Source organism: Panulirus ornatus, chromosome 36 (genome assembly GCF_036320965.1).
Source record: "Panulirus ornatus isolate Po-2019 chromosome 36, ASM3632096v1, whole genome shotgun sequence".
Lineage (NCBI taxonomy): Eukaryota > Metazoa > Arthropoda > Malacostraca > Decapoda > Palinuridae > Panulirus > Panulirus ornatus.
Window position 1 is genome coordinate 3,143,135 of NC_092259.1, and position 23,497 is coordinate 3,166,631.

Here is a 23,497-nt window from a genome sequence, read left to right on the forward strand (position 1 = left end):
AATATTTCAGGAACAATTAGCCTCAATAAGAGAAAACAAGGAATTTAATCAATAGGGAGTGACAAACAACTGAAGGGGTGGAACATTCCAGCGACCGACATCCCCCCCCCCCACCCCCAGGAGCATCACCATGGCAACGAAGACACCTTGGGGTTCCCCCCCCCCCCTAGTTCTATTAGGTTTAATCCGTCTTAATTTCTTAAAGGAACGATGAGGTATGCAGGTGGCGTTTCTATATGTCATAGCTGAGTGATGGCTTTGAGATTGATGTGGCAATAGTGATGACGATAGTAGTGAGGATAGATGGTAGAGTCGATAGTGGAATTAATATTGCTAAAAGCTGTGAATTCTTAATGAAAACTAAAGAAATGAAGATAAAATATTCGGTTCATAGCTGATAAAGGTATCAGAAAACAGGATGTTCACTTGGTTTAAGCTCCTCTCCAAAACAATCTGTGAAGTTATACGTAACATCAAGTGCACTAAGCCATTAACACGGTTTAATCCAACTTCAAAATAATAAACAACCATGATAAACAATCAAGATTATGCAAACTTTTTCAATGTGAAAATAAGTGAATTTCGATAATTCAGACGAGAGAACGCTGGCATCTGTTAGAATAAGTTGCCACAATACAGATGTGTTGAACAAATGAGAGTTGGTTCTCAGTATATACAGATGAACCAGTAGGACAAGAGTTAGTACTCTGTGTCTATATAGAGCTACTGAACCAATGGGGCAAGAGTTGATTGTATAGACCTTTAAAACAACAGGGCAAGTTGAAACTTTCTATACATAGAGCTTTTGAACCAGCGAGGTAAGAGTTCGATTCCTCCAGAAAAGAATCAAAACCTTTGACAGTATATCAGAAAGTCATGTATCCTCCTTCCCCTTCCCCCATACATACCCCCCCCCCCCCACTCCCAGAACCAATTTAAATATTTTCATTCTTTTCTTAAAATCATCCATCGCTTTGCAAAGCTCTTGCATTCTGTTCTTGCCTGTGTTGTGATTTCCTCAAGTAACTCCGGGAAACCTCATTGCCAAGAAATTTTATTCATTTCCGAGAGATGTCGGGAGACGTCTACATAAACACGTAAACTAACGAACTAATCACACAAACGCCAGTAATATGGCAGGTGTGGGAAGAAACGGATACTTAGATATCTGGTACCGCTTTTTAGGGAGAGAGAGAGAGAGGGGGGGGGGGGGAGTTTCCTATAGAAACGGTGTGGTTGAATTCTAAAAGGGACTACACAGGACAGGCAAGTGGACGATATTCTTATCATCATTTAGGATAAACACATCTAAAGTGCCACAGAGATGCCTTCTATTGATACTAATGATAGTGAACAAACAAAACCACAGTAGTAATGAAAATAATAACAGTAATAATGAAAATTATAACATCAGTAATAATAATAATAATAATGTTAATGATAATGATAATAATAATAATAATAATAATAATAATAATAATAATAATATGATAGTAATTATCATTATTAAAATAGTAGTAGTAGTAGTAATGATAATAATGATGATAATGATAATAATAGTAATAATGATAATAACAATGATAATAATAATAATAATAATAATAATAATAATAATGATAATAATAACAGAAACAACGATAATAATGATTGTGATAACACCAGTTTAGCAAGATACCTATTCATCGCCTAGCCCCTGGTGGAGGATGAACAGATGGATTGGCTGTGCTCCTACTACCTTTTCCGGGACTTTAACCTCAGTCCGTGAGATTCATGGGTGTGTATGTATGTGTGTGTGTTTACTTGCTTCTACAGATAAGGCATACAACACACACACACACAGAATATATATATATATATATATATATATATATATATATATATATATATATATATATATATATATATAGCTTTGTAATGTAATGATAGGACTGTATGTACGCTTTGACAGAATGCTTTCAGTAATTACAATAAGGATCGTTAACTTTCCCAAGATATTTACTGAACCGTCGTATCAAACAATGCTTCCATTCCGCCATACTATCACTCACCAAAAATTTAAACCATAAACTTACAATACTACTTGATGTAGGATAGAAATGCTTCTCACTCATGTCCCAATAGATGTACAGTTGATAGAACCGAACACACCATAAAAAAGAACTAGAGCGAAGTGGCAAACGTTGAAGTTAAGCAACGAGTTCTAGCGGCTGCCAATCTGTCCAGGCTTGTCGCGCCACTCACCGCTTACCTCTGGATTTCCCCGCCCAAATTGTACTGGCGGTTCTCAACGGAATAATTATCAATTTCCTGGTAAACATTAATAATCTAGTCAGAATGACATAATAGTATTCTAAGAAATATGTAATGATTTATTAAAAGGATATTAACGGTTAATATACGCTTCCTATATACGAATACTAACAAATAATTGCAGAAGACTTTCCTTAGTTCAAACGTTCCCGACTTGATCTTTAAGAGCGGTTCTAAATTCAAATATTATTCATAATTTTTGTTGAGAATTAAAATTTTATGTATAACTATAGACAATATAACATTTTGACATTCTAAAAAACATACAAAGATTTATCAAAAGAGCATTTATTTTGACGATATGGCTGATTTAATGATAAAGAATTTGCACCCGACTTCCCGCCAATTCAGACTGCGAGGCGACGCTGACACGTAAGTAGCAAGGCTCCCGCTCTCCTCTCTACCCTCCCTTCCACCCTTTTTAATCGTCTCTATTTCTCTCTCACCTTCACTTTCGTACTCTTTATCTCCCTGTACAGTAACGTAGCCTCTCTAATCTCGCTTTTTCTCTCCCTTTCTTCCCAGGCTTCTGCTCAACATTTTGCCGTTCGTTCCAGTATTCAAATGCTAATGCTAATTTATAAAATGCAGGTTGAAAGTTTATTGAACTAAAAGGTATACATGGTGAATTTTTCCTGTGAGTCCGGACTTTTCAAACGCCCTTTCAAATTACAAATTATTGTATGTAATTCAACAGAATTTTATTTTCCATCTGTGCACTAATCATTTTATATGAATCGCCAATCTGCTCACTAACCCCTCATTGTGACTTACTGATTCATCAAGTGATTCGCCAGTATCAAGCATGGCTCATTGCTCTATCCGTGTGATTCACCAAGGTATATAATCCTTCATTAATATGATTCGCTAATCCTTACCAACCTCTTATCGGTACGCCCAATCACATTCAATACAAGTGTCCTTAAATTTCTTCACTATTGCATGCGGAAATATTTTTCTTCACATATGCTCCTTAATGTGTTACCTTGTCTCCCATGCCCTTGTGCGTGCTTCCGTGCATATGTGTGTGTTTCTTACATATTTTCACGAAAAATTTAAATTGTCGAAAACACTGCATTCGGTAATTACAGGGAAGTGGAGATTTGCTTTTCAAGCAGATTTAGGCAAGGGCATGTTTTCCAAGCACACACACACACACACACACACACACACACACACACACACACATTATAGCCAGGTCGCAATCATCTTATATGTATTTCTTATCAATTTACTGTCATGTTTATTCCTTCATATATATAACCTATAGTCATGCAAAATAGAGTTGAGGAGGAAATGAGAAATCTTTGGATATGAATAAATGTTATAACGAGAACTTGTAATTGTTTGTCAGAATATTATTGCTTTCAGTGTTCCTCTGTACAATCAAGTGAATAGAATTACTGAATAAGGTTAAGTGTTATGATGTATTGCTATTCATTTACCAGTCATGTGTCATTATCAGATTATTGTGAAATCCGCTGGCATTTGCATTCATTGTAGAGTCCAGATGTAACACACACACGCACACACACACACACACACATACACACACACACACACACCCACACACACACACACACGCACACACACACACACACACACACACACACACACACACACACACAATACACACGCACACACACATACACAACACACACACACACACACACACACACACACACACACACACACACATGCAATATTTGGATGAAGTCTGACCCTTATGATTCCATTACTATATACTCTCAGTGTAATTTTCAGAATAATTGTTCGATATGCGAGTTAGAAAAGACCAGTTTTGAATATATTCATGGTTTATACTGTTTTGCTCAAGGGGCGTACCGTCGTATTCAAGGGTCGTACCGTTGTGCTCATGGGTCGTACCGTCGTGCTCAAGGGTCATACCGTTGTCCAAGGTTCGTATCGTTGTGCTCATGGGTCGTACCGTTGTGCCCAAGGGTCGTACCGTTGTGCTCAATGGTCGTACCGTTGTGCTCATGGTTCGTACTGTTGTGCTCAAGGGTCGTACGGTTGTGCTATTGGGTCGTGCCGTTTTGTTTACGGGTCGTACTGTCGTGCTCAAGGCTCGTACCGTTGTGCTCAAGGGTCATACCGTTGTGCTCATGGGTCGTACCGTCGTGCTCAAGGGTCGTACCGTTGTGTTTATGGGTCGCACTGTCGTGTTCAAGGTCGTACCGTTGTGTTCAAGGGTCGTACCGTTGTGCTCAAAGGTCGTACCTTTGTGCTCATGGATCGCACCGTTGTGCATATTTAAGGGTCGTACTGCCGTGCTCAAGGGTCGTACCGTCGTGCTTAAGAGTCGTACCGTTCTTAGTGGCTTTACTGTTTCGCTCAAGGGTCGTGCTTGTGGGTTTTACTGCTATGTTCAAGGGACGTACCACCGTGCTCAAAGGCCGTACCGTCGTACTCAAGAAGTTACCCAAGTAGATAAATCGACATTTAGTTTAAATTGATATGCAAATGAAATGGTTAAACCTTCGGTGAATGACAGTTAATTGACAGCGATGGATATATGAGCGAACGGATTTTGTTCGCTGTATACATTTTTAATTGTAGAAAACTGTTTGTCCATGGTGTAAAAGCAGTCAACAGTATTGTGAAAATATCTATTGCACATCCCATGTAGAAAATGGCGTCTTGTTTGATAAAATAGTTTATGATTTAGGTGAAATATAGGGGACGAGGTCGTTCCTAGCTCACATTTGGACGACGAGAATCGCAAATGTTCGCTGATGCCACATTATATTTTCACGTACAGACAATGTATAAATGATGGTCGTGAAATACAGCCTCGTCTGTTGTTTATGTCTGGTGGTTCCGTACGCTGCTTGTCTGTTAAAGAACTCTCCTCTCTCGCTCTTGTACTTGTAGTCTTAATATACACCTTGAAGGTCTCTCTCTCTCTCTCTCTCTCTCTCTCTCTCTCTCTCTCTCTCTCTCTCTCTCTCTCTCTCTCTCTCTCTCTCTCTCTCTCTCTGTTCTACATACGCCGCTATTCATGTTCTGAATCATTCATTATATACTCTGCAAGTCTCATTTCTAATTACTCTTTCCTTCTTCCATACTGTCATACCTTGTTTATAAATGATGCTTCGTATTAAATTTATCTTCAGTCCATTTAGTATTGTAAGAGCTCCTGACTGCAGATTAGAGTCACTTGATATGAACTGTAATATTAGCTGTTGGATAATTGATGAAAAAGATATATAATTCGCTGTCTTTGCATGAGCGTTCCTTTGTCTCGCGACTTATTACAAAATGACAAGCATTATACTATGTTCCTGAGGCAATTAGTGACTTTTTGTGGTAATTAGTAAGGTATACTTCCTAAGTAACACTTACGTCCAATTACCCGACCTATGATTGGCCTAAGTTTTGAAGGAAGGTTGTGTGAATTTAAGAAGGATTTTTACAAGTTCTAGTTTTATTTATGGCGTTGGAGAGATAGTTTAAATATTTTTTTGGTTGTATTGTGTGTTATGATTTACATTTATGAATGCTTATTGTATGTCATTATTGTGATGTATGTGATTGTAGTTTAGTATGATTTTATAATGTTTATTGTGCGTTATGACGTGTCTTTATGAATTTTCATTTCGTGTTATTAGTTTGATGTATATGATTATAGTTTAGCGTGATTATATTAATGTTTATAGTGTTTGCGCCCTCTCTCTCTCTCTCTCTCTCTCTCTCTATCTATCTGTTTATCTATCTATATCTAACTAACTCTTTCTTTCTCTCTCAGTTCCTCACCTATCCCACATTCTACCAGTATACCTCCAGTAGACCAATTTACTTCCGGTAAACTTCACTGTCCTTGTTATTCAATTTTTTCCAAGTTTTTATTCTCGTCGGTATTACTTTCAAGAGTCTTACCTTGCTCGTTTCCCTCATACATCTTCTCTTTTCTTCTTCTTCTTCTTCTTCTTCTTCTTCTTCTTCTTCTTCTTCTTCTTTTTCTTCTTCTTGTTCCTCCTCCTCCTCCTCTTCTCTACCGCTCATTCACTTCCCTTTTCCTCCTTGCCTTACCCTCGCCTCCTTGCCCTAATCCTTGCCTTAAACTTGCCACCAAAGAGGCCGTTACTCCCATTACCTCTAAACACCTCTGGGTAGCAGTTGATGGGGAGAGGCGATCCTGGGGAGCAGAGCAGGTCAGGGGAGGAAGCTGGGGAGGTAAACACAGGCATGAGGAAGAAGGGGAAAGGAAGATCACTGTAGTATAGTACATGGTGATGACCTTTGGATATCGATCAATGAACCCGAGTTGGTCACAAATATCCTCCTTCCCACAGACCAGAATAATCATCTGTCGCATCCATATAATCAATATATTAATCTTCTCATTTCTGACTCAAAACTCAACTGCCTCCAAGTCTTGGTGATGAATAATGATGATTATTTATATGTTGATGTGTGGTTGATTATTCATATATTCATTAGAATGATTATCAAGTTTGATTAGAGAGTTTGGAGGAGCACAGATGTACAGTGGTGTTACGTTCGGTTGTATTGTACCATAAATGTACCATAATTAGTGTATTGTGAAGGGCGATTGTAAAGGGTGTAATTCCACACACACACACACACACACACACACACATATACACATATATATGTTCAGACAGTTTAAGTATCTTTCCGTAAGCAATTCTTTTCTTATATTCCACCTATATTCAGTGACAGGAAGATCAATAACTTTCATATGTTCAGCATCAGCAGTACGTCAGTGTTATTTGAATAATGTAAGAGTAAAATTACTTATAGAACAATTCAAGAAATTGTCAGAAATTATATTGGACACACGCTGCACCAGTTGAATCAAACCAACCAAAAAAATAGGATGAAATGATTCATTTATTTATTACATTTACGTTTACCCATCCTCTTGGTGTGAAGATACATAAGCTCACTCCAGTACGGTCAGCACCGCAACGCGCTGCTAAGACCTGTGCCCCCGTACTTAAGCTGGTTGAAACTTAAGCGTTAGTCGGGTAGAGAACCCAGGCAGAGTTAGGGTGGAGTCGTCGACCCAGATCGGCCAGTGTTGACCCCGGCCTCCGCTGAACTAGGCTGCCTAGGAGCTGAGAGAAGCAATATGTAATTTTCCGTCCCCTTTGTTTATGCGTTCAATTAAGATCGCATGTTTGCTCGTCAAGATCAAACACGGGAAGCCAAATGAACTTAGGATATAAAGAGGAGAAAGATTTCTTGAACTTGTGTGTACCTGGGAGCTTGAAAATGAAGGCCTATGTTGAAATTTAGTGGTGCCTTTAATTTCTTTACACACACTCACACACACACATATTTTTATAAATATATATCTATATATATATATATATATATATATATATATATATATATATATATATATATATATATATATATATATATATATATATATATTCTTTTTTTTTTCTTTCAAACTATTCGCCATTTCCCGCATTAGCGAGGTAGCGTTAAGAACAGAGGACTGGGCCTTTGAGGGAATACCCTCACCTGGCACAATTCTCTGTTCCTTCTTTTGGAAAATTAAAAAAAAACGAGAGGGGAGGATTTCCAGCCCCCCGCTCCCTCCCCTTTTAGTCGCCTTCTACGACACGCAGGGAATACGTGGGAAGTATTCTTTCTCCCCTATCCCCAGGGAATATATATATATATATATATATATATATATATATATATATATATATATATATATATATATATATATATATATATATATTACAATTTTTAAGAGATGTTTTATATTTGATATGTAGTGGTCACTGGTTTTGTGAAGTTTGAGCCCTATTGAGCGCGGACCTCATTCCTTGAGCCGTATATTAAGTAGAAGATAGACTGTAAGCCCTTGGTGAGGCTCAGAGCCCTGGGAGAAGAGTTGAGCCCGGGTGGCTTAGGTGGGACATTTTAAGTCCCGCTGAAGCAGACCAGACTACGTGATTCTGTTGAGTCTTAGTGAACTCATAATGTGAGAGTTGGACTCATATGTGGCCCAATATGATATGACCTCTTGTGAGCGCCGGTGTAGATTTTGAGATCTCTTAATCCCAAATGTGAGAACTTTGATCCTTTAAGCGCCTGTATGATACTCAAGCCTTTATAAGCTCCGGTGTGAGATGTGGGGGTCCTCGTTAGATCCTCGCGTTTCATTTGAGCTCTTTTGAGTCCAGACGTAAAGAAGACTAAATCTGTTGAGTGTCCGAATAAGTCTTAATCCTCGTTGAGCCCTTGTCCTCTCTCGCCCCAGCGCCATATTATTGAGCCCTATTGATCTCGAAGATGAGACTTGTTTGTATTGAGCTCCTCTGTGATGATTGCGCCCCTCTCTGAAGTTCAACTATGTGAAATTCTGAGCCCCGTTTATCTTCATCGTGAAGTCCGTGATGCGCTGAACTCAACCCTAACACTCAGGACTCCAACTAAGCTCTAGAGTGCGTCTTATTGAACTGGACCCAGACGTGAAATTAAAACTCATTTGAGCCCCACAGACGTGAGGCGTAAGCCCCTCTTGGGCACCATGAAAGTAATTGAAGAGTAATGACCAGAATGAATCAGAACCCCTTGACCTTAACCTGAGGTGGACCTGATATCAGGTCAAACTTGACCTACACACTGGCTAAGACTAAGTCCAAGCCCAGCTTAGACCTTTTTTTTTTTATCACAGTAAATATCTTAAGATCTGACACGATCCGTACATTAGGTTTATTTCTTGCCTCTTTCTTTATATTTTGGATTCGATTTGATTACTAATTAAGTCTGACGTTCGACCTGTTTTCATCCCTTGACCTGACCTTACCTGATTCTGAGTGGTAGTTCATGAACTTCTGAGATTGACCATGTATTTGATTATAGATCTTGAGGACATGTATTCAAAGTAACATTTTCTTACTCTCCGCAAATTCTACGCCAAGTTTACCTTCCTTCTCCAGTGTATAATTGAGGACTTGATATATGATAGGTTCTGATTAGACAGAGAACTGATACCTGGGGTTTTAAAATGTCATTGTACCCTACAATACATCATAGCACATCGGCAGATGTACTTCAGTACATTGGTACATTGTCAAGCGTCAATGTAAAGTCACCTGCGGCGAGGTTGCATCATCGAAGTACAACCTCGTCTTAGAAATTCTCACTAACAAAAGGAAGTCCTTCCTTTCCCTGCTGCTGAGTGTAGCGCAGCCTTAGAGCTGCAGGAGTTCCTGAAGGAGTTGAGGGGATTCCTGGGGTTTGATGATAGTCATAATGATGATATTATAATGACTGAATGTCATCCTCATTATGTTGAAGGAGTTCACGTGTTAACATCCATAATCCTTCAGGATACGTCTACTGACATCCTGTATAGGATCATATCCGTTCTACTGTTATACTGACAGTCTCTCAGGATTCTCTTATGGAGTCTATTTGATTCATAGGATCCACCTTGTCGGATGAACATGTCATTCAGTTGGTATATTGTTTGCAAAGAGGAACTATAGCTTGCCACCTGTAAACCAATCTTTTGGATAGAACAGATGATTATGTCATAAACCAAAGCAAAGGTACTGTTGTGTGAAATATACAAGATTGATTCATTTTGGTTCATTGATTTCTGTAGTTGTAGGTGTTGTGGTCGTTCGTCTGAGTGCATGCACACTAGTTAATCGTTTGTTGTTGGTTAATAAAAAAAAAAACGTTTGTTTTTCGAGCGTTTATCTTAATGGTTAAGGTTTTAAAGTGGCTAGTTTAGCTTGCGTGTGTGTGTGTGTGTGTGTGTGTGTTGTGCTAGCTTGCTTACTGTAAGCATGGCTTTTTTAGTTCCTCGAATATTTAGTCCACATAATCCCAAGTTCCTTTTTTATATTTTTTTGTAGTGACCGACATAGCACGGGCAAAACATGCCTTAGTCAAAGTAATCACTAGAGAATGAAAACAAAAGTTAAAGAAAAAGAACACTGGAATTGTTCAGAGCTCTGCAGCTGTTAGTAGAACTGACTCTTCAAAGGTAGAGAGGTTATAGGACGAGGAAGGTATTACAACGGTCAATCCTCGTCTGGCTGATCTCTACATGCAAACTGTGGGAAGCAGCAGCTGTTGAGGAGTGCACTTATAGCATTGTATGGGAAAGAGGGAGATCAATATGGTCAAAGTGATAAGGGAGGATTGGCACAAAGTTTTTCTTGTTTGGATGGTTTGAAATGTCTTTGAGAATACGATAAGCCATTTGATGGTACGAGACGTTGTGGGAGGTTAAGTGAAATTAAACAAAGCACATCATCATTACATCAATCATGTTTATTAGAGAAAATATTGTGCATTGTACATACAGTTTAAACTATGAGTGCAAATCTAGGAATTTTCTCTGCTAGATGAACATCATCATATATACACACACACGTACATATGATGGTGGATCTCCAGGGGTTGTCTACTTCTGAAATGCTGAATCTGCAAGTGAGAGAGAGAGAGAGGGAGAGATTATGTTCGGCAGCGCACGGTTATACAGTCCTTATGGGTGGAAGGAATAGAGTTAAATGTTCTCTGACGCGCCACATATCATAGACTTTACGACTTGAGGTTGCCAACGTTCGCTAAAATCGTCGGTCGGCTGCAGACTGGGGTTTATTTCCGGCTGCTAAAGTGGAAAGGTTGTAGTGGCAAGGTTGTAACAACTGCTCTTCTGACGCAGGGTTCGATGCCTGGTGTTCGTAGGTTGGTTGTGTCATTGTAATTGTACCTATATGTATTTTTGATCATCAGATATTTCACTAGTATACTTAGGTATGCTGTGGTATACTGCAGGTGTTATGTTAACTGTGGTGTATACTATGATCATCTGTGAGACTTGAGAAAGTTCATTGAATTGGCAGAAACGTTTTGTTTTGAGCAAGGATTGGGTGAGAGTAATTTAATACGATACTCTCTAATATACACCCATTCCATTGATGGGTTTCTTACCATTCCGTCATGGGTTCACTACCATTCAATCAAGGGTTCCCTACCATTCCATCATGGTTTGCTAACCATTGCATTAAGGGTTCCTTACCATTCCACTGAAGAATTCCCTACCATTCCATTATGAGTTTTTCTTGCCATCCCATCAAGGGCTGCCTACCATCCTATCATGTGTTTTCAACCATTCCATTAGGCTCCCTACCATCCCACTGTGGGTCTCCAGCCCATGATCTGTGCCTTCCCATGATTAAAAAGGTATAAACGAACTTCTCTTTCTCACAACTGTGTAAATATTTGACCCAGAAGTCTCTCGCTGCTCAGTTAGCTGAACAGCTAACAACACTTTTTACTAGAATACTTTACTTACTATTTTCTCCTTAATAGATTATGATTTTCTCTTAGAATTCGAGAATCTTAGCATTGACATGTTGATTAATTAAAGATTTATTGTTCTGTATTCGTCTGTTGATATATTCAATCATTAATTGTATTCCGTTGCATATATATATATATATATATATATATATATATATATATATATATATATATATATATATATATATATATGCAAATTAGCATTGAATGTTAAATCTTGTGCGGTTATGATTGACATAAGCTCCTTCACTAAACTGAACTGTAACAGTCAACAGCTTATTTTTCAGGCCAACGCATTATTCTCTTTATCACTTTATTATTATTACTTGTTTTCGACCTTATAAATGTTTCGTTCATAAGACCGAGCTTAGTGTGTGTGTGAGTGTGTGTGTGTGTGTGTGTGTGTGTGTGTGTGTGTTCTCACAAGCAGATCCATGTCGACAACATTAATCTATAATCATTGTTGATATAGTTTTAGCGTAGATTAGTATGTAATACAGAGAAAATTGGAACTTTATACAACAGCTTTTTAGTGAAAGTATTTACAAAAGAACTTCACATATATATACAGTGTATATATATATATATATATATATATATATATATATATATATATATATATATATATATATATATATATATATATATATATATATATATATATATATATATATATATATATATATATATATATATATATATATATATATATATATATATTGACAAAAAAGCATACATTGTAATTCAGTTTATGTATATATATGTATTTATAATTTTTTTTGGCTTTCAATCTACATGAAGGAACGTATTTCTCTCCACACCTCCAAGTCATATATTACATAGATATCTCTTGGACGAGATGTTGGAGGTATCTAGAATTACTCTACGTCAAATTCTAGTCACTATTTTACCTAGAAAGCAACGTATATCTGCTAGTCATTCTATTCTAAGCGAGTTGTGGGTATGTTGTCCAGCCGAGGGTTGGTGAAGTGTGTCTGTGTTGTCAATCCTGTCCACGTGGGTGTAGTCTGTCTGTCAGCTGTATCATGTGTCGTCCATATTCAAAGTTATTCTGTCAACCGTATTTCCCATGGGTGGATGTGGTCAGTTGTTGACCATACTCTAGATAGATGTGGTCAGTTGTTAACCATATTCTATATAGATGTGGTCAGTTGTTGACCATATTCTATATAGATGTGGTCAGTTGTTAACCATATTCTATATAGATGTGGTCAGTTGTTAACCATATTCTATATAGATGTGGTCAGTTGTTAACCATATTCTATATAGATGTGGTCAGTTGTTAACCATATTCTATATAGATGTGGTCAGTTGTTAACCATATTCTATATAGATGTGGTCAGTTGTTAACCATATTCTAGATAGATGTGGTCAGTTGTTAACCATATTCTATATAGATGTGGTCAGTTGTTAACCATATTCTAGATAGATGTGGTAACTTGTCAACCGTTTTCTAGAAAGATGTGGTTAGTTGTTACCATATTCTAGATAGATGTGGTAATTTGTCAGCCACATTCTAGATAGATGTGGTAAGTTGTCAACCATATTTTGGATAGATGTGGTAAGTTAACCATATTCTAGATAGATGTGTTAAGTTGTCAGCCATATTCTAAATAGATATGGCAAGTTGTCAGCCATATTCTAAATAGATATGGCAAGTTGTCAGCCATATTCCAGAGAGATGTGCTCAGTTGTCAACCATATTTCAAACAGCTGTGCTAACTATTCAACCATGTACCAGATGGCTGTGCTACCTTATCAATCGTATTCCCAACAGCTATGCTAATTTTTCAACCATATCCCAGGAGGCTATGTTACCTTGACAACCATATCCCAGAAGGCTATGTTACCTTGACAACCATATCCCAGGAGGCTATGTTACCTTGACAACCATATCCCAGAAGGCTATGTTACCTTGACAACCATATCCCAGGAGGCTATGTTACCTTGACAACCATATCCCAGGAGGCTATGTTACCTTGACAACCATATCCCAGAAGGCTATGTTACCTTGACAACCATATCCCAGAAGGCTGTGTTACCTTGACAACCATATCCCAGAAGGCTGTGTTACCTTGACAACCATATCCCAGAAGGCTATGTTACCTTGACAACCATATCCCAGAAGGCTGTGTTACCTTGACAACCATATCCCAGAAGGCTGTGTTACCTTGACAACCATATCCCAGGAGGCTGTGTTACCTTGACAACCATATCCCAGTCATACAGTAGGTGACCATGTTCCCTTGTTAACCACATTTTAGACAGCTATGCTAAACTTTCTGGTGATGGTATGGTCATTATGTCGACAGGAGTTCCAATAGTCTATATTCCACTTTTCCATGTCGTTCCAGGTTTCTTTCCAGTGGTGAAATTTCACTTCAGTTATCTATTTTTTTTCAAATTTGTCACAATGTCGCTGAAATCTCCCGTGAACAATCACTGTACTTTCTTTTTTTATTTAGTGTTTATACGATTTCACTGCAGTTTCATCGTTGGGCACGTCTCATACAGTGACAATTCACTTCAACCTCTTTTTATCAGTGTTTACAATTTCACTATAGTTTTATCGTTCCTTAACGTCTCTCCTGCAGTGAGATCACGTACACTTTAGTTCTTCACTGCAGGTACAACATCATTAACATCTTTTCTTCTCTGCAAAATCACTGCAAAATATTTTTCTTTTTTCGCAGAATCACTGTCACAATATCACTGCTGCCTCCTCAAGTGAATCTCTCAGCCACAGTGCAGGTAGGAACAGTCATGTTGTCCGTCAGGTTTTTTGTCGAGCAATAAAAACTCGCTATTAATGATATGTTTAGCAGTTTTCCTTATATTCTTATCACTTATTAAGCTTCTTTGTACAGTGGTATAGACACTACGAGACTACGAAATCTCACCCACAAAGTACTTTTCTAGTGTACCATTGTCTGAAAAGTACGTTTCTAGTTTAACTTTGTCCGCAAAGTATATTTCTAGTTTACTTTTGTTCACAAAGTATTTTTTTCGTTTTTGCCTTTTGCAAAATTCTCTTCTAGTTTACCTTCGTCAATAAAGTATCCTTTCTAGTTCACCTTTGTCCGTGAAGTATTCTTGTACTTTACCTCCGTCCGCAAAGTACTTTACCTCTAGTTTACCATCGTCCGCAAAGCATATGTTCCAGTTTACCTTCGTTTGGGAGAGATTTTGGATCTATGTGACTTAGAAGTTGGAAATCCTGGAGATGATCTGGGATTTTGCTCCTTCAAGACTTTAGCGCAATCCATCTCTCTTATTTTAGGAAAAAGAAAAGCCTTGAGTACGGCAGCACGACCTTTGAGCACGACGGTACGACCCTTGGGTATGATGACCTGACCTCTGACCTGGTGTTTGACAACGGAGTCAGAGGTAACGCCATTATATCTAAAGGTCGTACCCTAGTGCTCAGAGGGTTGTAACTTCATTGGTCATACCTTAGCCCTTAAGGATCGTAACCTCGTGCTCAAAGAGTCGTATCCCAGCCTAACGTTAAGGGTCGTACGGTCGTACACAAAGGTTTAAGACATTCTGGATTGATCTCGTCTCCGCATCTCTCAGTCTCTGGCTCCTTCCTCCCAATCAAAACAGTTTTGTTATTTCCTCCAATTATCTTTCGATCATGAACGCCATCAGCTGGCAAAGTGAATCATGCCATATGTTGTCCCTGAGGTATCATCTTATCCTGACTCCAGCAGCAGATAGGATAAGAACAGATAAAGATAATCGTTGGTCAATAAATGGAGAGAATACGTAAAAAAATGATAATTATTATAACTAATGAGAAGCTAAAGAAATCAAATCCATCTGAGTTATATAAACAACAAATTGAAACTCTTCGTCTTGAAATGTCTTTGATTGGTTTAAAAGAATAGACTCAAATCTAGTCACGTTACTCAAGTTTTAAAAGAAAAATCAAACTTTTCTTGTGGGTACGTTTTACGTATCATTCATTATGATTCAGTTCTTACATAACGAAAGAATAAACTCTAAGATAACATCTGCTGTGTGAAGTAGGACAAGAATCTTCCATTAAACCTGTTGCTCTGTGAGTGTTGCCGAGGTGGCCCTTAATAGCGACGTAAATTACTAACTTGGCAACGATACTAGGAAGCCATTTTCTCCACCCTATCTTGAGTGATCCTTTCTGCCGGTGGAGGATTGACTCCCTGGAACACGGTGGGAGTACGACCCCTGAGGACGACGGTGCATGACCACTGAGCACGACGGTACATGCAGTCTTTGAGCGCAGAGGTACGACTCTTGGGTATGTTCTAAGCCTTGAAGGAGGGAGGTTATAAGGCCAGGATGATCATACTCAAGGGTCGTGCTAGAATGGTAAAGGGTCATAGCGTCGTGCTCAAGGGTCGTTCCATTGTGATGAAACGCTTTCCCATCGTGTTCACCGATCGCACCATCGTTGCAAGGGTCGTCACTTCGTACTCAAAGGTCATATCATCGTGGCCTTACCTTCGTGCTCAAGGGTCGTATCTTCGTGCTCAAGGGTCTTCCCGTCGTGCTCAAAGGTCGTACCTTCATGCTCAAGGATCGCAGCAACGTTCTCAAGGGTTGTACCTCCGTGCTCAAAGATCGTACCTTACGTGCTGAAGAGCCGTGCTCGTCGTGCTCAAAGTATTATAAGAACTCCATTTTCATTACCTCATCATCTAACAACATGACTCCCCCATCCTCATCTTTTTTTTTTTCTTTCTCTCTCTCTCTCTCTCGGTTCTGCAAACTTCGAAATCTCGTCATCTTTTCTTTGCCAAGATGTTCAATTCCATACGCCTCAGTAACCCGTACATATTAGATTTTTCAATATTGCTCGTTCTGACTTCCCGCTCACTATCTCTGAAGCTTAAACCATCAGAGAAACTCCAGACCATTTGCCAAATTTCAATTCGTGTTTGTGTTTGTTTGTTTGTGTGTTTGTGTGTGTGTGTGTGTGTGTGTGTGTGTGTGTGTGTGTGCATGTCTAGGTAGCGTGTGTTAGATGGATATCACATCAGAGTAGAAAGTAACCAACCATATGCGTTAGAGGAGACGTGTATGTGCCCAGCGATCCTGTTGAATTAAGCTTATTAACGTTGCTTTAACCTCCTTAGCACGACAGTAAGACCCTGGCAAGCTACGGAACCACCATTGAGCACAACGGTACGACGTTTGGGTACGATAGTTCTGACCTCAGGTCAAAAGCTAAGCCATCACACTTAAGGATCGTACCTTCGTGCTCAAGAGTCGCACCGTCGTGCTCAAGGGTCGTACCATCGTGCTTATGGGTCATGTCGTCGTGCTCAAGGGTCGTACCATCGTGCTCAAGGGATCGCACCGTCGTGCGCAAGGGTCGTACCAGCGTGCTTATGGGTCATAACGTCGTGCTCAAGGGTCTTACCGACGTGCTCAAGGGTCGTTCCGCCATGCACAAGGAGTCGTAATAATAATACAGTAAGATTAGAATTGTTTATAGTACAATAGAAAGATAAGATAAGAAAGATATGTAGACATTGACCAAAAGGCCGGTAAAACACTATATAACTTAAAATCATGACGCAGGCAGCACAGAGTACCACGACAGTTGGGCACGGCAGTAAAAAGTATATGGGACAACTTGAAAAGATTGGACGACGCGAAGCAAGATACTGTATAATTCTTATGAGCCAACAACCATAGCACTTCTAGGATGATCTAACACTACTTCAACCAGACGTTAGAGATGATCTTAGTTCCGTGAAATCATGTACCCGCCGTTGACGGCATTGAACGCGGGCGGGGTCAGCAAAATTGTAGGATAGTCTGAAATAATTTAGGAGGTCGGAAGTAATGCTAGCAATTTAGAAAAAATTCAAACTACCAGCAGAATTGCAGCATAGTTTCAAACAGTCTTACTGCCGGCGGCAATATACATTAAACATACGTTCCTAGTTTGACCAGCAGCGCTATTTTATATTCCCCACGGCAACACAACTTTCGTCAGGGAATGATATTGTAGTCATACGTCTGGCAGCCATCCAGCGTGGTTTTGGGTCCAACCTCGCCTTAAGAATTGTGGGATAACGGTTATAAATATTAGTGATCTATTGATATATTCAAGATCTCCACCAGTTGATATTCTTATAGGATTAGATATTGAGGTACTTATCGTTGTAACAGGACTTTCTACTCTTGTATGCTTTAATTTCACCTCTTAAGTATTTCCCAACACCTGCCATTGTGCAAGATAACCTAGAATTACATGCAACAGCTAATACCCAATTACATAATTCAGCTAATTAAACCGTACCCCGAAGACGACATAAAATCTTGTTATGTCGTTTGACCGAGTAACTTTCAGAATAAAGCAAACGCTTATACGCCAGGCAATGGCGAAGAGGTTCTGAACAACCCAAATGATCATACATCCGGCAGAAGTACTAGCGTATTTCTGTGAGGAGACAGAGGTTCATAAATTTCGTTTCTGAACTTGCTGTTAAAGCTGAACAAATGTCGTAGTATCGCTCCTCTCACGTAGTTGTAACCCCCACCTCTCAACATCGGCTCACTGGGCTGGATCGCCTGAACATAATATGATTAAACTAAGGTGTGTTAAGTGGTCACAGGCCCGTAATTAATGTACTTAATCTACTGGAAACTTTGCTTGCAATACGTTTGTCCGCATTATGGCATCACCTTTATTTAGCCGACTTTTAAAGGCTTTACATGATTGTTCGTCAGGAAACTGACTTTGGGTATATTTAATGTGACACAATAATTGTCAGTATTGATTATTATCTGTTCAGACTCAGATTTACTGCCGGGTGGAGGCTGCCGTAATGTGGTGACACCGCGGGCGGCCGCACGATAACATCTCTGTTCTCGTGTTTCTCATGCCGCTCGCTTACCTAAAACAACATATTGAACGATGAATTTAGTAGACTGGAGGAGACACGGATGAATGGCATCCCTTTGGCCACTTTTAGTAAAGGAATACAATAAATTATCGAACTGTGATTTACAAACACCGTAGAGTTTGGTTGGATATGCAAAGTTTAAATTCAGGATGAAAATAGTGGCAGATATATAACAAGACGAAAGTGTTGAATTAAATAGAAAACACCACAAAATTAGACAGTTGCTCAGGGGAACACAGTTTTGATTCTTCAAGTTTTTCTTCCTTTTAGTGATTATTCAATTAATCCAACATCCTGTCATTTAAGCTTACAAACAGGAGCTTCGTAACGACTTTGATATAAATTTGTGAGCATTATTACCTCCATAACGATACACTGGTCTTGTTTCTAGTAAACTGTATATACACAGATTTACATAACGTATGTATGCGGATATACATAAATCACAAACACCCCGAGGTATACGTATTCTACCCACGTCCACTAGGCGGAACCACGGGAGAGGAAATGTGATGATATGTGTTTGTGGGCTAACCACAGGATAATTGGTTACTTTCTAGCTTTTGCGTGGAAATTGCATTTTGGACATAATAGATATTGTGATGCGTTAAGTGATGTGTTTAAGATTGTGCAATGTTGGAGATGGATGATATCCAGAACGCAGATGGAAAAGTGTAACTCGTATGTATCTAGAGAGTGCAGTCTGAGAAGTGTGTATGTTTGGTGGAGTAGAGCTTAAGACTGGCCTGGAGGGGGGGGTGAAAGAGGATGTATAGAGCTTTTTGATCATCATATTATGATTAGATCTTGTTATGATTGGTAGGAGAGGGTCATCTGCGAGTATTGTTTCTTAAAGTGAGAGGCAAGGATGAGGCCTTTTGTTTCTGCGTAGGGTTGATGGATGATTCTGAAGTCGTTAGAGTGAAACAGGTCCAGAGCTGTTGCAAAGAAGTGGGTGTCGACAATGGAACTATTTTTGGTCGTTGTTGAGATGTTGAATTTTCAGATCATATATATATATATATATATATATATATATATATATATATATATATATATATATATATATATATATATATATTCCTTGGGATAGGGAAGAAATCGCCTTCGACGTGGTTGTACACCGTCAGCGAACGGAAAAGGGTACAGCATCGTTGAGGGTGTCTAAGAGGCCTGCCAATACCCGGCTCCCGTGTGAACCTGGGTCATTAAGACCGTCAGCGTTGCCGATGACATCGTATACCTGTGACACCAGTGTTGCCGACTCCATGCTTCTCCTGCTTCTGGCAGCCCATACGGGCCTGGGACCCTAGCGTTACCAACGCAGCTGTTCATATCCCTCCCACCACCATAGCTGTTTCTCTAATGGCTCAACTGTGCTGCTGAGACACAACGTTGCAGCTGAGACACAGCTGCGGAGCTGAGAAACTCCTAGAGGTTCGGGAACCCTTCAACAACACCATGTAGGACAAGAGCCACCGTCAGCGGGTTTAAAGATCAACAGAATAACGCTTTTGGCATAACTGTTCCAGCACGATGCTGCCATTTTCGGATATTCTGACGGAATATTTTCCAGATCATATGTTCAGGATTGCAATATCTTGGGCTAGAGTACTTCCCTGTCAACGGTTGACCGTCCTGACTTGACGGAACTTGTTCTTGACAGGTTCTGATGTGGACAAACTCACGAGGAGAGCTAGCATTCGGACAGAGATCTCCCACAATGGAAGTTCTTGACAGGTTATCGTAAACGTTTCTTTTGTCTGTCTTCTTGACAGCCTTAGGTATCTTGACGGTATTTTTCCTTTGACAAGAACGTGTTGGTGATTCTTCCCTTGACCGCCCCCAAAACGGCAAATTAGTATTGGGTCAATTGTCTCATCCGTTGACACCTCGTTCAGAATCCTTGACCTTATGACGTCAAATCTCTCTTATAGATCTCTCTCATGTCATCCGCGGGTCTGTCTCTCGGTGAGGATTAACGACGGCTGCTCAGTGTACCAGCACTTCAGTGGCTGTCAGGTTCCTCTCCCTAGACTCATGTCATTGTATTTCGTTCTAGCCTCATCCTCGTGTGAGCTGCCGGCTGGCTGTTGGTCCACAAACGACCCCAAATTCTCCGTAACACTTGATAATACGTAACACACGCGACTCACTCTCTTCGTAGATTTATATTTTCCTACGATGATGATTCCTCGTAAGCAGGTCCTGCTCTAGTCTCTCCTCAGATACGTTTAGCCTCCCATCTCCGCTGGTGCGTCTCTCAATCTCCCTCCTATTCAGTCTCCGCTAAAGCAATCTCCCTTGAATCTCTTTATAGCTTCCTTTTATTGTCTCTCCAGCGTCCTTTGTTTTGTTTAGAGATGCCGTTCCTTTGGCTTTAAGGCGGAGCCCCTTCCTTTACCAGAGAGAGAGAGAGAGAGAGAGAGAGAGAGAGAGAGAGAGAGAGAGAGAGAGAGAGAGAGAGACCCACTGCAGAAAAGACCAAGATTACCACTGAACTTTGCTCAGTGGGTGAGCTACTGCCTGCCAACGCCGTTTTCTTCTATCACTTCTCATTTTTCCAGCCGAAAGGTTCCCTGATATATATATATATATATATATATATATATATATATATATATATATATATATATATATATATATATTCCCTACACCACACTTCAGCCGCAGTTTTTCACCTTGGTTCTCTACCACGCCTCTTCTTATTTTAACCACGGTTCGTATTCACTGACCTTTTCCCTGGAAGATAATCCTCTGGAGCTCCAATGTAATCATGTTTCTTCTTAACACTTTAACTTCATTATAAACATATTGTGTTTTTTATTGAATCGTAATTTTTTTTTTTTCACAAAATCCTTTTTTTCATTTCTTTGACAGTCAACTTTTTCAATAATGTCTTTTCTCCATCGCTATTGAACCTATCACTGCAGAATCTTTCCTTTATCCGTATAGAATCTTCCCATCAATATAATATTCTCTTCATGACTATAGAATCTTTTCCCATTTCAACAGAATCTTTTCTCCATCCCTATTGAATCATTCCATCACGACAGAATCATCTCTCCATCCCATCTAGAACCTTTCTGTCACTACAGAATCATCTCTCCATCCCATCTAGAATCTCTCCATCACTAGAATGTCCCTCCTTCGCTACACAACCTCGTCTCCATCCCTATAGAATCCCCAGCCATCATCTCATCATCTCCATCTCTCACATTATCTCTCTCCTCCACATCCTTCTCCAGGTCTTCATCGTCTGTCTTCCTCCTTTGCGTCACCGGAGAACGTCTACGACGCCACGACAACTCGTACGACGAGGGAAGACACGACGAGGCTGAGGTACATCGTCGTACGTCCACCACGCAGCCAAGACGTATACGACGTGTAGAGGGACGTGGCTCCCGACGTGGGGTGATCTGTCAGGGAGAAAATGGTCAGTTCTGTCAGTATTTTTTCATTATCCGTCAAATTTCTTTTTAATCACAAAACTCAATTCATCAGATATTCTTCATTTATCTACCTAGTGGATATCTAATGGTAGTGATATTCAGAGTGAATATTTGTCTATCTAACTGGCAAACCGAAGAGAAAGAGAGAATATTTCAAATGGTTTGCATATATGTATTGAGTGAATATTCAAAATCAATAATGGTCATAAAGAATATTCACGAATATTATATCAAATAACCAGACGCACGAGCAAATGATTTATTTATTCAATTATCAAAGCCTATTATGGTCATAGCGAATATTTAAGAATATTATCAGATGACTAGCCAAAGGAAATGTAATATAGGAAAAAGAAAAAACTATTGAATATCATACATTTATCTATATAATGAATCTCAAGATGAATATCTCTAAATATTACTAGATGTTCGAAGAAAATGTATTATTTGAAATCATCTATTCAATATCTTGTATTCAATCATTAAATGAATATCTAAAATATGTAATAATCCTAGTAAATGATAATGAATGATATCTGAAGACTAAAGAATATAGGAATAGTTATTGAATGATTTATTGAATATTATACATTCATGTATTAAACTATGTCTAAATTAAACTTGTATATAAAGCACATAATGATAATGGTGAATACTTATGAATATTATTAGTAGACCAAGACAAAAGATGAAATATGATCTTTGAAATGGTTTATCGAATACTATGCATTCATTTCAATACTATGCGTTTATTACTTAAACGAATATCTAAAGCATCTAAGGATCATAGTGAATATCCATGAGTATCTTCAGACGAACAGAAGATGAGAAAACTGATAACAACAGGAATAACCGATAAAATATTCCCATTCCTAAGATTCCTTAAAACGGTCCACCTAATCTCGTATTGCTTTGCCAAATCCTAGACAGCGCCTGGCTACAGGATCCTTAATCCTTAACACCCACCCACCCATCCCACCCAGTCCCTGAGGAAAAATAGAGGAGTCCCCGAGTATCCAGGATACAATTACCCTGATGGCCCTGAGAGAGAGAGAGAGAGAGAGAGAGAGAGAGAGAGAGAGAGAGAGAGAGAGAGAGAGATAACTCACCGAAGTAGGATCCGAACGTGAGTGGCGTGTGGCGTTGTTCGTTGGTTGCCGTCTGTCCTCGCGTCTGATGGTCCTCTTCTTGTACGAACCGGTTCTGGCTGACGGAGGTCGTGGTCTCGATGGCTGCAGGAGGGAGAAGAAGAGGAGAAATGGTGAGATCTGCGATAGTGAGGTGCGGGAGAGAGATGGGAAAGGGGTGTAAGACAGTGTGGGAGAAGGAAAGGAAAGCAGTGAGGGAGATGTGTCGAGGAGAGTGGTGTGTGTGTGTGTGTGTGAGGAAGCCACGCTAAAACAAACAAAAATAAAACTTGATACTCATTATCAGGCTTCTGGAAAATGGCCGAACGTCAAAGTTAAGAGGATTAAA

At 39.4% G+C, this 23,497-nt stretch overlaps 1 protein-coding gene across 2 annotated transcripts in view; it reads right to left on the bottom strand.

Moving 5' to 3' along the window:
* Positions 1 to 16,588: 16,588 nt before the first annotated feature.
* Positions 16,589 to 23,497, bottom strand: part of LOC139760259 (opioid-binding protein/cell adhesion molecule-like) — a 249,044-nt gene continuing 242,135 nt past the window's right edge. For both annotated transcript variants that reach the window (XM_071683195.1, XM_071683194.1), the window contains exons 10-11: positions 23,131 to 23,253; positions 16,589 to 21,988 (exon numbers count right to left, since the gene is read on the bottom strand). In XM_071683195.1, coding sequence (XP_071539296.1) covers positions 21,861 to 21,988; positions 23,131 to 23,253 — 251 coding nt within the window. In that variant the 3' untranslated portion in view covers positions 16,589 to 21,860. The remainder of the gene's footprint in view (positions 21,989 to 23,130; positions 23,254 to 23,497) is intronic.